Source organism: Oncorhynchus kisutch, linkage group LG8, assembly GCF_002021735.2.
Source record: "Oncorhynchus kisutch isolate 150728-3 linkage group LG8, Okis_V2, whole genome shotgun sequence".
Taxonomy (NCBI): domain Eukaryota; kingdom Metazoa; phylum Chordata; class Actinopteri; order Salmoniformes; family Salmonidae; genus Oncorhynchus; species Oncorhynchus kisutch.
In genome coordinates, this window is record NC_034181.2 from 26339853 (window position 1) to 26355075 (window position 15223).

The following is a 15223-nucleotide window of genomic DNA, read 5'->3' on the forward strand; positions in this document are numbered from 1 at the left end:
GGTGGAAGGTTAGGGAAGGTTGGGGGACGGTTGGGGGAAGGGAGGTTGAGCTTTCTAAAGATGTGGGATTTTTTTGTGCCAGTTTCTAGTTTCCAAGTAACTGTCCAAGATCGCAGTGTAGAGGCCATCGCTGGGACTGATTGTCTGGGCCTGCTTTGTGTGTGTTTTTTAAGGATTACCTCTGTGTGGTTTAGATGTGATGTGTGTGATATATAGAGAGAGAGGGAGGGAGGGCTGACTGTCTGTGTTTCAGGAGCCTGTGTCTTTGTTCCCCTGAGCTGTTTTTCATTAGTGTGTGGACGGTCTGATGTGCATTTAAGTGCCTGGGAAAACACACACACCCGTCTCTGGGTCCCAGACACCAGGCCCAGACTTATTTCCAAGTTGTGTGTGTGTGGACGTGTTTAACTATTCTTGTGGGGACCAGATGTCCCCACAAGAATAGTAAACAGACCAAAATTTGACCAACTGGGGACATTTTGTTGGTCCCCACAAGGTCAAATGCTGTTCCTATGGGGTTTAGGAGTAAGGTTAGAATTAGTGTTAGGGTTCGAATTAGGTTTAGGGTTAGGAGCTAGGGTTAGTGTTAGGGTTAGGTTTTTGGGTTAGGGTTAGAGTACAGGTTAAGGTTAGGGTCAGGGGGTTAGGGACAATAGGACTTTGAATGGGGACTGAATTGTGTGTGCCGACAAGGTTAGCTATACAAGACTCTGTGTGTGTGTGTGTGAGAGAGAGTGAAAGAGACCGAGAGAGAGAAAGTGGAAGAGAGCGAGAGACTGCGACACAGTCTGTCCTTGTGTATTGAGGACACGTTGGCAGGATGAGGAGGAGACTAGTGGAAGCAGGTGGCCAGGCAGGGTTCATCTCCCTTCCTCCCTCTTTCCCTTTCCTCCCCCTTTACTTCTCTTACTGTGACACTCCTTATAAACTCCATTGGCGGGCTGTTGAAGGAGCCGTACAGAGCAGCAGGTGGTACACTAACATGACAGGATATGACATCATAGAGAAGGTATGACCTCACTCCACCAGACATCCTGAAAGTTCCAAGGAAATAGATCAGTGTACTGACCTGTAATCTCTCTCTCTTTCTCTCTCTCTCTCTCACTCTCTCTCTCTCTCTCGCTGTCTCTCTCTTGCTGTCTCTCTCTTGCTGTCTCTCTCTCTCTCTCTCTCTCTCTTGCTGTCTCTCTCTCTCGCTGTCTCTCTCTCTCGCTGTCTCTCTCTCTCGCTGTCTCTCTCTAGTTCAGATTCAGAAGGGAACTTTGAGACACCAGTGGCGGAGTCTCCAGGTCTGCAGGATGACCTGACCCAGCTGGATAACTCTGCCGACAAAGGTGAGACTCCATCCTCAGCTCACTACCTATGTATCAGTTAAACCCCTATCCTGCTCAGAGGGAAAAAATTGACAGATGGCCACTGGTCATAAGCTAGTCTATTATTGCTCAGTAATGCCACAGAGACCAATAAAGACAACTCTTTTTTGGGTCAGTGGCAACAACATAAACGAGAGTGCCCCTCTAACAAACACACACACACACACACACACACCAACCCTACAGCACACACGGGTCATATGAAACAGATCATGTGTTGTTGACCATTGTGGAATTTGTAGACACACAATGTTATCCTATTAAAATGAACTGCTCTGTGGCGTCTTGGACCGGATTAGTTGATTTTGTTTTGGATTCATTATCCTATATCTAGACACAATGCAATCAGAAGATGGCATTCTATGATCCAAATGTACTACATCTCTGTCTCTGTAGACAATAACAACCCCTCCTCTTATAGAACAGCAGCCAATCACATGCTGCTTGTGTATATTTGGGTTAGTGCCCTAAATAAAACATTCACTGAGAGACAATTCAGTCTGGAGGAATAATCACAGTCTACTTGACTACGTCACCTCAGGGAGCAATCTACATGGTAACAACAACACTAGATGTCTGATGTCTGCCCACATGAAAAAATAGTAATAGTATACTATGGTTAAATACAATAGTATTCACTGTAGTGTTTTTGTGGCCTTTACTGTAATATACTGTACTATTTACAGTTTACTATAGTAGAAGTACTGCAGTAAGAAAAATAATAGTATATACTATAGTAATTACAGTAGTGTTTTTGCAGACTGTAGTATTTACTACAGTATACTACAACATTATATAGTAAGTACTACACATGATCGAGGCATACTACAGTGTGTAGTATAGTATTCTACAGTATACTACAGTTTACTATAGAATTCTATATTAAGTACTGTCTCTCCCTCTCATCAATGTGGGACCCTGTTAAAGACTAGTAGATGTTTTTTAAACGTCCCACGTTGGGCTGGATGTGTCAGTATGTAGTTCATACATGCATAATCTATGAGCAGGATTTACTACTAGCAAGATGCACACACTGCAGAGCGAGAGAGAGAGAGAGAGCAATGGCGTGGTGCACATGTCTGCATTTATGTGGCGTAGTACGCCATTTTTGTGGGTCACTTTTGTCTCAAGAGCCAAACTTCTGGCTAAAAAGATGACAAAAGTACCGGAGAAACTCTTTAAAATGTTTAGAAGCTGGTGTAGGCTACAGTGTGAGGCCTGTTCTAAAGGGCAGGGGTGAGGTTGTCCTGCTCTACTCCCAGATAATTCTGGTTAGTTAGGGTTAAGGAGCGTTTCTTCGTTCTGACAGAGCATACATTTGGGATTGTCATAATGACTCTGTTTTACACATCCACAGAGGGCAGTTTAACTGTGACATGTTATTGATATCTCTGAGAAAGGACAATTGAAAGATGATCTGACACACCCTATCTCTCTGAGAAAGAGAGAGCAATATCACAAGGGTGTGTGTCTGTGTGTCTGTGTGTCTGTGTGTGTTGGTGTGCGTGCATGTGTGGATGGCTGTGTAGTCTCATTGTTCTGTGTTCCTGAAATCTGCTGGATTTCTCTGTAACAGCGAGATCACTGTACAGCAGTATGAGTCTGCAACCCTGATGCGCACGCACACGTGCACGCACACACACATGTAATAACCCAAGGACACTGACTTGTGTCTGTAGAGCTGCATGTATCCCAATGTTAATGAGACATGCAGGACATAGTGGCAGGACTGCTCAGCGATGCCTTCTCTCTGGAGCCTAACCCCTCAAATGTGGTTGACAGGGGCCTGAGCTAGAGCCCCTCTCAGCCCAGACTGGAATGAGCAGCCCGGCCCCCAGAGAACAGAAGCATGTTAGCAGCATTGCAGGCTGTCCTAAACACAACAGGGTCCTGGGCTGAACATGTACTCAAACCATGACTGTATTACTGTGTGTGTGTGTGTGTGTGTGTGTGTGTGTGTGTGTGTGTGTGTGTGTGTGTGTGTGTTTGTGTGTGTGTGTGTGTGTGTGTGTGTGTGTGTGTGTGTGTGTGTGTGTGTGTGTGTGTGTGTGTGTGTGTGTGTGTGTGTGTGTGTGTGTGTGTGTGTGTGTGTGTGTGCGTGTGTATCAGTGTTTGCTTTTGACAAGGTGTTTGTTGACACAGGGATCATTGTAAGGTACCATTCTTAGCATTCTAGAAGTGAGGAGCCATTGTGAGTGTTCTAACAGGAAGTGAGAGGATATTCAAACATAGCTCAGTCCATACATGCTTTTAAATAGCCATGAACTGAGGCGGTGGAGCTGCAGTGGTCTGAGTCACTGTAGGGTTTAAAGATGAGACACTATGTGTCCCAAATGTCACCCTATATAGTGCACTATGTAGGGAATAGGGTGTCATTTGGTATACATACACCCAATGCCCCATCCTATTCCAGAGATGTTTTCCACCCTGCGCACTGGGGACTGAGGAGCACTCCCACACATTTTATGAATGTGTTTTACAGCAAATGCAGAGATGTTTCTGAGAATGGGAGAGTGCCCCACAGTCACATCTACTAGTGATTACACAGGAAGCTCTTACAGCCCAGGGTCACTGTGTCCTTGGTGGAGAGAACACTGGCAGGAAATCTGTAGCACATTAAGGGAGAGAGACTAACACACACATAGACACATAGAGATGCACGCACGCACACACACAAAAGAGAGAAGAGGACAAACGTCTTGCTTTTCTCGATAACATGACAGCAGATTTACGCTTGGAGAGAGAGGGAATAGGCTTTAGAGAAAATATAAGCTATAGAGGGATTGGTGAAGAGAGTGTGAGAGAGAGATGTATACTTTCTGTAGTATATTATCTGAAACAAGGAACAGAGATATCTTATATCCCTGAAAAAAACTTTTGAAGAAAGGTTGCTGTCTTGCTTGTCTCCAGCGTGAGATACTGACTCTGCCTCTCCTCTCTGCAGCCCTCACCAGAGATGACGGACAGCTGACGCCCCGTGCCTTCCTGGACAGGAACTCCAATCAGGATGTTTATCCCGCCTCCCTCCAGGAAGTCCAGGATGCCCTGAACAACCTCAATAGCCCCTCCCCCTCCCAGAGCAGAGCAGGTTTGGACCAGAACCTGAACCTGATGTTTACCTCCAGACCTGGAGAAGATGGTCTCTCCCCGTCCCCTCTGCCTCAGCCCCGCGCCCTACGTCCCCCCTCGCTCCCCGTCCACAACCCCCACGTCCCCGCTGAGTTTGAGGATCTCGCTCCTATGACCTCTGACCCCAATGGCAACATCAACTCTCACCCCAACAGCCTGACTTCTGAAATGGACAGACCAGAGGACTCAGACAGACAGTCACCTAGGAAGAGCACAGGCATCACGTGAGTAACACTCTTATAGGACATCTTATCTTACAGTATCTTGTGTTGCCTATCATTCAGTCATAACACCCTCCCCTTCTGGTTTAAGGAACCAAACTAACCATCCTGGCTCTACCAGTACAGTTCCCTGCCTGACCACTTAGCATAAAATCATATGATCTTATCTCTCCCTTCCTCAACCAATCTTCCCCCCTCCCCTCCGCTCCCCTCCGCTCCCCTCCGCTCCGCTCCGCTCTCCCCCCACCCCCTCTCCTGTCTCCCCCATACTCTGTCCTGACCTGTCTCTGAGTCTCTTTCTGTGTGGCATCAGGACCGCTGATCAGGTCCGTTTCCTCTGTATGACGCTGTAAGTACTGTTTACTGTATGTCTCTGTAGGCCCTCCACTAGGCCTCAACCACATCCCCAGACTCTTTGTCTCCCCCTGCCCAGTTGAGCTACCTCTACCCCTGCCTGTTCCTCTCCCTGCCCCCATGCATGTTCTCCTACACCACAATCCTACAGAGAGCAGCCCTGGTCCGCACTCTCTACTGCAGTCTCAGGTTGTCGCAGTCATCAGCTTCTCCCAGGCGGGGCTAGTCAATTACATAATCTACCTGACCTCAATACCGAGAAAAGGAGAGAGGTGACCTCATAATACCCTACAGCAATTTCACAGATACTCTCTGTATAAGCATAGTCATGCTCTGTGCAGTGGTTTGGTGACCCTGCTCTTATTCTATTAGGCAACAGCCTGTCATCTGCTTTCTGCTGCAATTGAGCTGTTTAGCAGCAGACGCACAGAGCAACGCAACAGAGAGAGCACAGAATGAGGGCTGATTTCAAAGCTTTCTCTTGTATTTCCTCTGCTTTTATCCTACTGTACTCTCTCTCTATGCTCAGTACATTGATTCAGTCTCACATCACAGGAATCCTATACCTTTAGGTCTAGCTGCTTCCCCTGACACACACACACACACACACACACACACACACACACACACACACACACACACACACACACACACACACACACACACACACACACACACACACACACACACACACACACACACACACACACACACACACACTCAAACACACACACACACACACACACGGTCGGTGGGTCAGCTACGATCTGGGTAGGGTTAGCGTTAGGATTGGTCTCAGTAGCTCTGACCTCAGTGCTTGTCTTCAGGAACTCCTGTAAAGTGAAGAAGCTGGACAACCAGACTCCATTACAGAACAACTGCGGACAGGTAAGGGTTCATGTTCTTTACCAACTCCTCAAACAGGAAATACTTCACTTGCCTCCTTTACTCATAAAGACAGCAAACTTTATTTAAGTTTAAAATAATGTTTTTCAAATAAATGTGTGTATATTGCTGTCCTTGGCTATCATTGTATTACATATGCATGCATGCGTGTGTGCGTGTGTGTGTGTGTGTGTGTGTGTGTGTGTGTGTGTGTGTGTAATGTAGTGTTATAGTGTTTTCCACTCTGGTGCAATTTCTCTGTGTATCTGACCGTGACCCTGGTTAACCTGGGCATTCCTCTCTGAGAGACTGAGCCGTTCCATCAGTATACATCAGCCCTGTCCTATACTCTACCTCAGCCCTCAGTATACCTCTGCCCTGTCCTCTACTCTACCTCAGCTCTCAGTATACATCAGCCCTGTCCTCTAATCTACCTCAGCCCTCAGTATACATCAGCCCTGCTCTGGCACAGCACCAGGGAGCAAAGGGAGACGGCCCCATTAAAAAGATTGAAATGTCCCTGTCTGTCTGTAGGAGAATGACCACGGCGAGGGCCACGCCACAGATGAGGAGAAGCTAGCCAGCACAGCAGGAGTCAGAGCAGACAGAGATCACAACGGTGAGTGGGGGTTGAGGGGATCAGACACTCCCAAACATCAGTGTCTGTGTGAACTCATGTGTTGGTTAATCAATGTCACAGGGAAGGTCATGATTGTTTTTCATAGAGCCCCGCAGGAACAGTTATCAATTAGTAACTCATTGTCAACATCCACAAAAGCTTAATTGGATCCAAGGAATCTGTATGAGTGTTCCTAAGTTCCTGTGCTCTGATCTGGGCTCCCTCCCCTCCCTCAGCGCAACCACTAGTGTAGGCTATATGAGTCATGTAGCTTGCTGTTATGTATGACTGGTGGGTCTGTGTGCTTATGAGCCCAACAGCAGAACCCCAGCAGTGTGACAGGAAGTAGACAGACTGTACCAGATCAATAGTCCCTCAGGCTGCATGTAACACACTTCTACTGTAGCTCGGTTCTGTTGAGCTGAGTTTACCTTATTGTCTGTTCTAATCTGCTCTGCTCTGTTCAGTTCTTCTCTGTCTAGTCTGGGGAGATGTATACAGTAGATTCTGTCTGTCAACTCACAGATTTATTATGAGACAGAATTGTGTCATCATGCCCTCTGTGCTGCAGGCATCCACTGCCCCCTTCTGGTCAGGCAGCAGCAGTAGCACATGGAGCTCCCAGTGACTGGAGTCAGAATAGAATAGTTCCTTATGAGAATACAGTGTGGGATATTTCACACAGATATTTTTGTGACATTTAATTTTCTCTCCCAGGGACAGAACTGAGTGTGTCAGGCAGATCAGAGGAGTCAGACTGCTGTTCTATGGTGAGTACCACAAAATGCCTTGTTAATAGCCCACAGAAAGCTTGGCCCACTTCAGAATCATGTGATCTCCCTGGTGACTACTAGATGGAGACATTAGTGAGCCAGAAGTTTAGAATGCTGTTCTCAGAACACATTATGTCACTGTAGTTAGGAGGGTTAGTCAATGACTTAATCACCATCCCATCTAGCTGATCTTGGCCCATCATTATTATCATCATGTTTCTAGTAGATGTAGTGGATTAGAGCTGTGTTGACAGTGATGTTGAGGAGCTAGTGCTATTGTACCTGGTTGTCTGGGATGGTGATGGTGACTGGCTTCATTGGTCTACTCACCCGGTGTTTAACAGTGATCTGTTGCCCACTACAGTACAGTACTGTACCATGGTAACTTTATTCCCACACTGTACATGAACTGACCACGAGCTCCTCAGCCTGTCATCATCTCCAGTTTATCAGGTGATAGAGGGATTGAGATTACCAGACCCATAGGATTAGTATATGACTGAGTTATAATCCAGGGAAGGACAACAGGAGGGTGAGGGTTGAGGGGTAGGGCGAGAACTAGACCTCAAGTTCAAACTACCATCTCCCTCTCAGGCTGTGTTTAGACAGGCAGCCCAATTCAGTTTTTTTTCTTCACTAATTGACTAATCAGATGAGCTCTGAAAAATATCTGATGTGATTGGTCAAAGGACCAATTAGTGGAAAAACGATCAGAATTGGGCTGCCTGTGTAGCCTCAGAGCTCCTGTGCATCAGGCTGATGAAGGCAGGGCCAATACAGAGATGTCTTTGTATGGCTCTGAATGGAGGAGATGAGAATATCACCACAACCCTCCAATAAACACTATATTGCACTGTACTATAATCACTTTATTATTGAGTGAAACACGCAGATGGAAAGGACCTATAAACAGTTTGACCCTGCCACACACCACACTGACATTGTGACTAAATCAGGATTAGGGTCATGTTAATCTAACATCCAGTCAGGAATTGATGGAACTTCTCTATTGCTCTTTCATTTATTCTTATTTACAATGACGGCCTACCAAAAGGCAAAAGGTCTCCTGTGGGGACAGGGCTGGGATTAAAAATGTAAAATATCTAAATATAGGACAAAACACACATCACGACAACACAACACTACTACCTAAGGCAGCAACACAGCATGGTAGCAACACAACATGGTAGCAGCACAAAACATGGTACAAACATTATTGAGGACCGACAACAGCACAAAGGGGAATAAGGTAGAGACAACAATGCATCACACAAAGCAGCCACAACTGTCAGTAAGAGTGTCCATGATTGAATCTATGAATGAAGAGATAAAACTGTCCAGTTTGAGTGTTTGTTGCAGCTCGTTCCAGTCGCTAGCTGCAGCGAACTGAAAAGACGAGCGACCCAGGGATGTGCGTGCTTTGGGGACATTCAACAGAATGTGACTGGCAGAATGGGTGTTGTATGTGGAGGATGAAGGTTTCAGTATATATCTCAGATGGGGGGGAGTGAGGGCTAAGAGGTTTTTATAAATAAGCATCAACCAGTGGGTCTTGCGACAGCTATACAGAGATGACCAGTTTACAGAGGAGTATAGAGTGCAGTGATGTGACCTATACGGAGCATTGGTGGAAAATCTGATGGCCGAATGATAAAGAACATCTAGCCGCTCGAGAGCACCCTCCTTACCTGCTGATCTATAAATTATGTCTCCGTAATCTAGCATGGGTAGGATTGTCATCTGAATTAGGGTTAGTTTGGCATCTGGGGTGAAAGAGGAGCGATTACAATAGAGGAAACCAAGTCTAGATTTAACTTTAGCCTGCAGCTTTGATATGTGCTGAGAGAAGGACCGTGTACTGTCTAGCCATACTCTCAAGTACTTGTATGAGGTGACTACCTCAAGCTCTAAACCCTCGGAGGTAGTAATCACACCTGTGGGGAGAGGGGCATTCATCTTACCAAACCACATGACCTCTGTTTTGGAGGTGTTCAGAACAAGGTTAAGGGTAGAGAAAGCTTGTTGGACACTAAGAAAGATTTGTTGTAGAGCATTTAACACAAAATCCAGGGTGGGGCTAACTGAGTATAAGACTGTATCATCTGCATATACAGAAGTCAGAAGATTACATACACTTTAGCCAAATACATCTAAACTTAGTTTTTCACAATTCCTTACATTTAATCCTATAAAACAAAAATCATTGTCTTAGGTCAGTTAGGATCACCACTTTATTTTAAGAATGTGAAATGTCAGAATAATAGTAGAGAGAATCATTTGTTTCAGCTTTTAATCCTTTCATCACATTTCCAGTGGGTCAGAAGTTTACATACACTCAATTAGTATTTGGTAGCATTGTCTTTAAATTGTTTAACTTGGGTCAAACTTTTCGGGTAGCCTTCCACAAGCTTTTTCAGTTCTGCCCACAGATTTTCTATAAGATTGAGGTCAGGGCTTTGTGATGGCCACTCCAATACCTTGACTTTGTTGTCCTTATGCCATTTTGCCACAACTTTGGAAGTATGCTTGGGGTCATTGTCCAATTGGAAGACCTATTTGCGACCAAGCTCTAACTTCCTGACTGATATCTTGAGATGTTGCTTGAATATATCCACATAATTTTCCTCCCTCATGATGCCATCTATTTTGTGAAGTGCACCAGTCCCTCCTGCAGCAAAGCACCCCCACAACATGATGCTGCCACCCCTGTGCTTCACGGTTGGGATGGTGTTCTTCGGATTGCAAGCCTCCCCCTTTTTCCACCAAACATAACAATGGTCTTTATGGCCAAACAATTCCATTTTTGTTTCATCAGACCAGAGGACATCTCTCCAAATAGTACGATCTTTGTCCCCATGTGCAGTTACAAACCGTAGTCTGGCTTTTTTATGGTGGTTTTTAGAGCTTTTGTACCTGTTTCCTCCAGCATCTTAACAAGGTCCTTTGCTGTTGTTCTGGGATTGATTTGCACTTTTCGCACCAAAGTCCGTTCATCTCTAGGAGACAGAACACGCCTCCTTCCTGAGCGGTATGATAGCTACGTGATCCCATGGTGTTTATACTTGCGTACTGTTGTTTGTACAGATGAACGTGGTACCTTCAGGCGTTTGGAAATTTCTCCCAAGGATGAACTAGACTTGTGGAGGTCTACAATATTTTTTATTAAGTCTTTGCTAATTTCTTTTGATTTTCCCATGATGTCAAACAAAGAGGCACTGAGTGTGAAGGTAGGCCTTGAAATACATCCACAGGCGTACCTCCAATTGACTCAAATGATGACAATTAGCCTATCAGAAGCTTCTAAAGCTTTTCCAAGCTGTTTAAAGGCACAGTCAACTTAGTGTATGTAAACATCTGAGAAACTGGAATTGTGATACAGTGAATTACAAGTGAAATAATCTGTCTGTAAACAATTGCTGGAAAAATTATTTGTCATGCACAAAGTAGATGTCCTAATCGACTTGCCAAAACTATAGTTTATTAACAAGAAATTTGTGGAGTGGTTGAAAAACAAATTTTAATGACTCCAACCTAAGTGTATGTAAACTTCTGACTTCAACTCTAAAATGATGAGAGCGCCTCCTACTGCCCGAGCTATGTTGTTGACACCTATGTTTCTGCAGTATGAGGACACCTGCCAGCTGAAGAACGCCAAGCTGGGAGGAAGTGACACGGCGAAGAAGACAGGAAGTGAGGTTCTAGACTCGATTTGCATCAGCGAGGCAGAGAAGACGACTGTTCTCACCCTCATCAGAGGGGAGGTAAGTTAAACAACAGACCACACATGCATGCACGTGTACACACACACACACACACACACACACACACACACACACACACACACACCCACACACACACACACACACACACACACACACACACACACACACACACACACACACACACACACACACACACACACACACACACACACACACACACACACACACACACACAGGGTAACATAGTCATAACTGTCTCCTGTGCCAGATCATCACTAAGGAGATGGAGGCCAATGACTGGAGGAGGAAGTATGAGGACAGCAGACAGGAAGTCATGGAGATGAGGTACTGTAGGCCAATTCACATGTACCATTCTGTTACCATTCACCTCAACTATACTGTGAGGTTAGTAATGACGTGATGTGTGCTGAGCAGTGAACAGACTGATTTTTAGCTAATCAAGATTCATAAGTAATCATTCCTCTCTCACAGAAAGATAGTGGCAGAGTATGAGAAGACCATCGCCCAGATGATTGGTGAGTGGCTTAGGTCAACCAAACCTCTTCAAACATTCCTCTACATAAATGTAGTGGTGGCCTCGATGCACGGAATCATAAAATGACCTGTCTGTGTGACCTCTCTCTCTGTCAGAGGACGAACAGCGCAACACCATGAGCTCCCAGAAGTCTTTGCAGGCTGTAAGCATGGAGAAGGAGTCGGCCCTAACAGACCTGAACTCAGTAGAGCGCTCGCTGTCCGGTATGTTCCGCCGCTACGAGAACATGAAGAGCACCCTGGACGGCTTTAAGAAGGTTAGGGGTCAGAGTTCAGGGATCAAGAATAGTCTGACCTTACTACGATTAGTCTTTGAGCTCATATATTAGTTATGTGTAACATTGTGGTTCTACTATTATGTGCATGTAGAATGAGGAGGTGTTGAAGAAGTGTGCTCAGGAGTATCTGGCCAGAGTCAAGCAGGAGGAGCAGAGATACCAGACGCTCAAACTCCACGCCGAGGAGAAACTAGACAAGTATGATTAGACACACACACACACACACACACACACAGACACATAGACACACACACAGAGGAGTCTATCAGTAACTACCAACCCCTACTATTCCCTTCAGGGCTAATGAGGACATAGCCCAGGTACGCAGCAAGGCCAGCTCTGAGAGTGTTGCTCTGAACGCCAGCCTGAGGAAGGAGCAGATGAGGGTAGAGTCTCTGGAGAAAGCTCTGCAGCAAAAGGTAAGGGCTAACATTACCTAGCTACATGCTAACGCCCACTGCTAGGACTAGAGCAGAAGGTAGCACACAACCATAGAGATAGTTAGAGGATGCAACACTGTATCTGTACCATTATGGCGTCTGTTAGAGCATGGGCAGCTCCATTGAGGCCATCTCCATTTCGAAGTAGTCAATGTTCTTCTTCTACTTCTATGAGTTGGTAAACAAACAGAAAGGGAGCATACTGCCACCTGGAGTGTGTTTGAACAGGTATAAAGCCAATGTTGGTGATTTACTGCCACAAGCAGTAATGGAATGTTTTCTCACGAGTATAATTCATTGGCTGGTCCCTTCTGATGAACTGGATGGAATTATGTGATCCTTCCTTAACCCCAGTGGTGTAAAGTACTGAAGTAAAAATACTTGAAAGTACTACTTAAGTAGTTTTTTGGGGTATCTGTACTTTACTATTTCTATTTTTGACAACTTTTACTTCACTGCATTCCTAAAGAAAATTTGGTACTTTTTGTACTCTTTACGTTTTGAATGGACAAGAAAATTGCCTAATTCACACACTTATCAAGAGAACATACCTGGTCATCCCTACTACCTGATCTGGCAGACTCACTAAACACATGCTTCGTTAGTAAATTATGTCTAAGTGTTGGCGGATGCCCCTGGCTATCCGTAAATTAAAGAAAATTATGCCATCTGGTTTGCTTGATATAAGGAATTTGGAATTATTTATACTTTTGATACTTAAGTATATTTTAGCAATTACATTTACTTTTGATACTTAAGTATATTTAAACTTTTACTCAAGTAGTATTTTACTGGGTGACTTTCACTTTTACTAAAACTGCCTTTTGGGCATGAGAGTCCTCTGTCTCTAAACACACAACCCTAACGCTACATGCTAATGCTAACCCTGCAACAAAAGGTAATGGCCAACGCTTTTTGCTGACTAGGTGACCTGAACAGGAAAAACTCCAGGCCTAAGTCCTGAGTCACCAGTCTCCCTGACAAGGGTCTTCTGTCTATTCACAGACCGAGGAGATCGAGGAGCTCACCAAGATCTGTGATGAGCTCATCGCAAAGATGGGCAGAACAGACTGAGAGAGATTCCATACTTCCGAATCGACCAATCTTGACCCTCCAAGCCAACCCTGCCTACAACATATAGTGTACTCCTGTGCATGCCTCCAGCCAATGAGCAGCTAGCTCTATTTCCCCACAGGGCGCCTGCACCTAGTGCTGCTGTACTGGTCAAATGTCATACGATAACCCATTTCTCTTAGTCAACATTAGTGCAGTATTTGGAGAATAGGGTGTAATTTGAGCCTGTGTTATGTACATGTGGACTCGCCTTTTTGGCTTGGTCATTATTTACCACGCAAGACCCCACACCCGTTTGTCTTTCTGTACTGTAACATAAACACAATATAATGTGCTGTCTTGGCATTGCATAGGTTTGTGCTTATTTAACTTTTTGTTAAGCATTTATTCATATATTATACACATAAACCCACACTTACAAAACACCCTGGCTGAGATGTACTGTACATATGGTACTGTACAAATGGTATTTATTTTGAACACTAGGAGACTAGGGCAGGACCAGGTAGACACTCTCTAGGCTCCAGGACAGTCAGGGGTCAGGGGTGAGCTATGCTTGACCCCTTTGTATAACTGCACTATTATAGGGAGGGGGGATGTGGGAGTAGGTTCAGGGTCAGGATGCACTACTATAGATAGGGGTGGGGTGGGGGGTTGTCCTGGGAAAAATAAAGCTTTTCTCCTGTCTGTATATGAGGTGATGTGTTAGCAGAGGAAGAGGAGCTGTACAGTGACTGTGTATTCTGTACGACTTCAGCACAACTGCACAGGGGAGGGTTTCCCACTGTCCTCAGTTGTACCTGGTTAGTCTCTTTCTCAGGCCAGAGGGGTGGAGCAGAGAGTAGTACACTCAGTAAGTGGAAATCTGGATATGGTGAAGTTAATACAAATACTATATATTTGTATATGCACAAACATATACCGTAAACTGGGAGAGTGTTTGATTTGGTTTTTCAAAATCCAAAATTGTTTAAAATCTCCTGTGGCCATGGATACCTGTAGTATTTGGGTATGAAACGTTACAGCATGGAGGTAGAGAGAACTGTTCAGGGATTATGTGAGCTCCCATGAGCCCTGCTCAAAGGTAGAGCACTATATAGGGAATAGGGTGCCATTTGGGATGGAATCACTGTGTTTTACTGCAGCACCTAGTTAGTGGCATAGAAAGTTACAGTGTGTTTCTCATATTCACTGTTCTCAGCTAACCTGGTTCTGGTAAATACTCTTCCACAGTGGAGAGTTTCACACCAGCTCACAGTACTAGTTCCCCCTCCACCACACTGCACTGTGGATGACATAGTTAAACAATATAACACGCATGCATGCAGTGAAACACCACGTAGACATACATACATGTGCCAGTGTCTATAATACACATCTTTGTGCCATTCTGAAGTTGTAGCTTCAAGTTTCTTTAGATACTATTGTTTTTAACGGTTTGTACATCACCAATGATCCCTTTTTGCATTGTCATTAATATTTGTAAAGTGAATAAGAAGCATTCAGCTGTACTGACTTTTACTGTACAGACTATGTTCACTAATATGTGCAGTGTGTGTGCTGAGTAAACCTGACTAGTAATAAGGGAGTGTGTTCTCATGGCTTCTGTGTTCTCATGGCTTTCTCTGTTCACAGCTACACAGGTTGGGTCTGATATCACAGCTACACAGGTTGGGTCTGATATCACAGCTACACAGGTTGGGTCTGATATCACAGCTACACAGGTTGGGTCTGATATCACAGTTACACAGGTTGGGTCTGATATCACAGCTACACAGGTTGGGTCTGATATCACAGCTA

At 44.9% G+C, this 15223-nt stretch overlaps 1 protein-coding gene across 5 annotated transcripts in view; it reads left to right on the forward strand.

The window, feature by feature from the left end:
• LOC109895989 (transforming acidic coiled-coil-containing protein 1) overlaps positions 1-15011 on the forward strand; it is a 29034-nt gene extending 14023 nt beyond the window's left edge. For 3 of the 5 annotated variants that reach the window (XM_031829961.1, XM_031829959.1, XM_031829963.1), the window contains exons 2-14: positions 1243-1334; positions 4318-4726; positions 5037-5072; positions 5905-5965; positions 6497-6581; positions 7299-7351; positions 10978-11115; positions 11345-11421; positions 11569-11612; positions 11728-11888; positions 12001-12107; positions 12208-12328; positions 13355-15011. In XM_031829961.1, coding sequence (XP_031685821.1) covers positions 1243-1334; positions 4318-4726; positions 5037-5072; positions 5905-5965; positions 6497-6581; positions 7299-7351; positions 10978-11115; positions 11345-11421; positions 11569-11612; positions 11728-11888; positions 12001-12107; positions 12208-12328; positions 13355-13423 — 1453 coding nt within the window. In that variant the 3' untranslated portion in view covers positions 13424-15011. The remainder of the gene's footprint in view (positions 1-1242; positions 1335-4317; positions 4727-5036; positions 5073-5904; positions 5966-6496; positions 6582-7298; positions 7352-10977; positions 11116-11344; positions 11422-11568; positions 11613-11727; positions 11889-12000; positions 12108-12207; positions 12329-13354) is intronic. The other 2 variants (XM_031829962.1, XM_031829960.1) reach the window with 1 other exon arrangement.
• Positions 15012-15223: the final 212 nt, after the last annotated feature.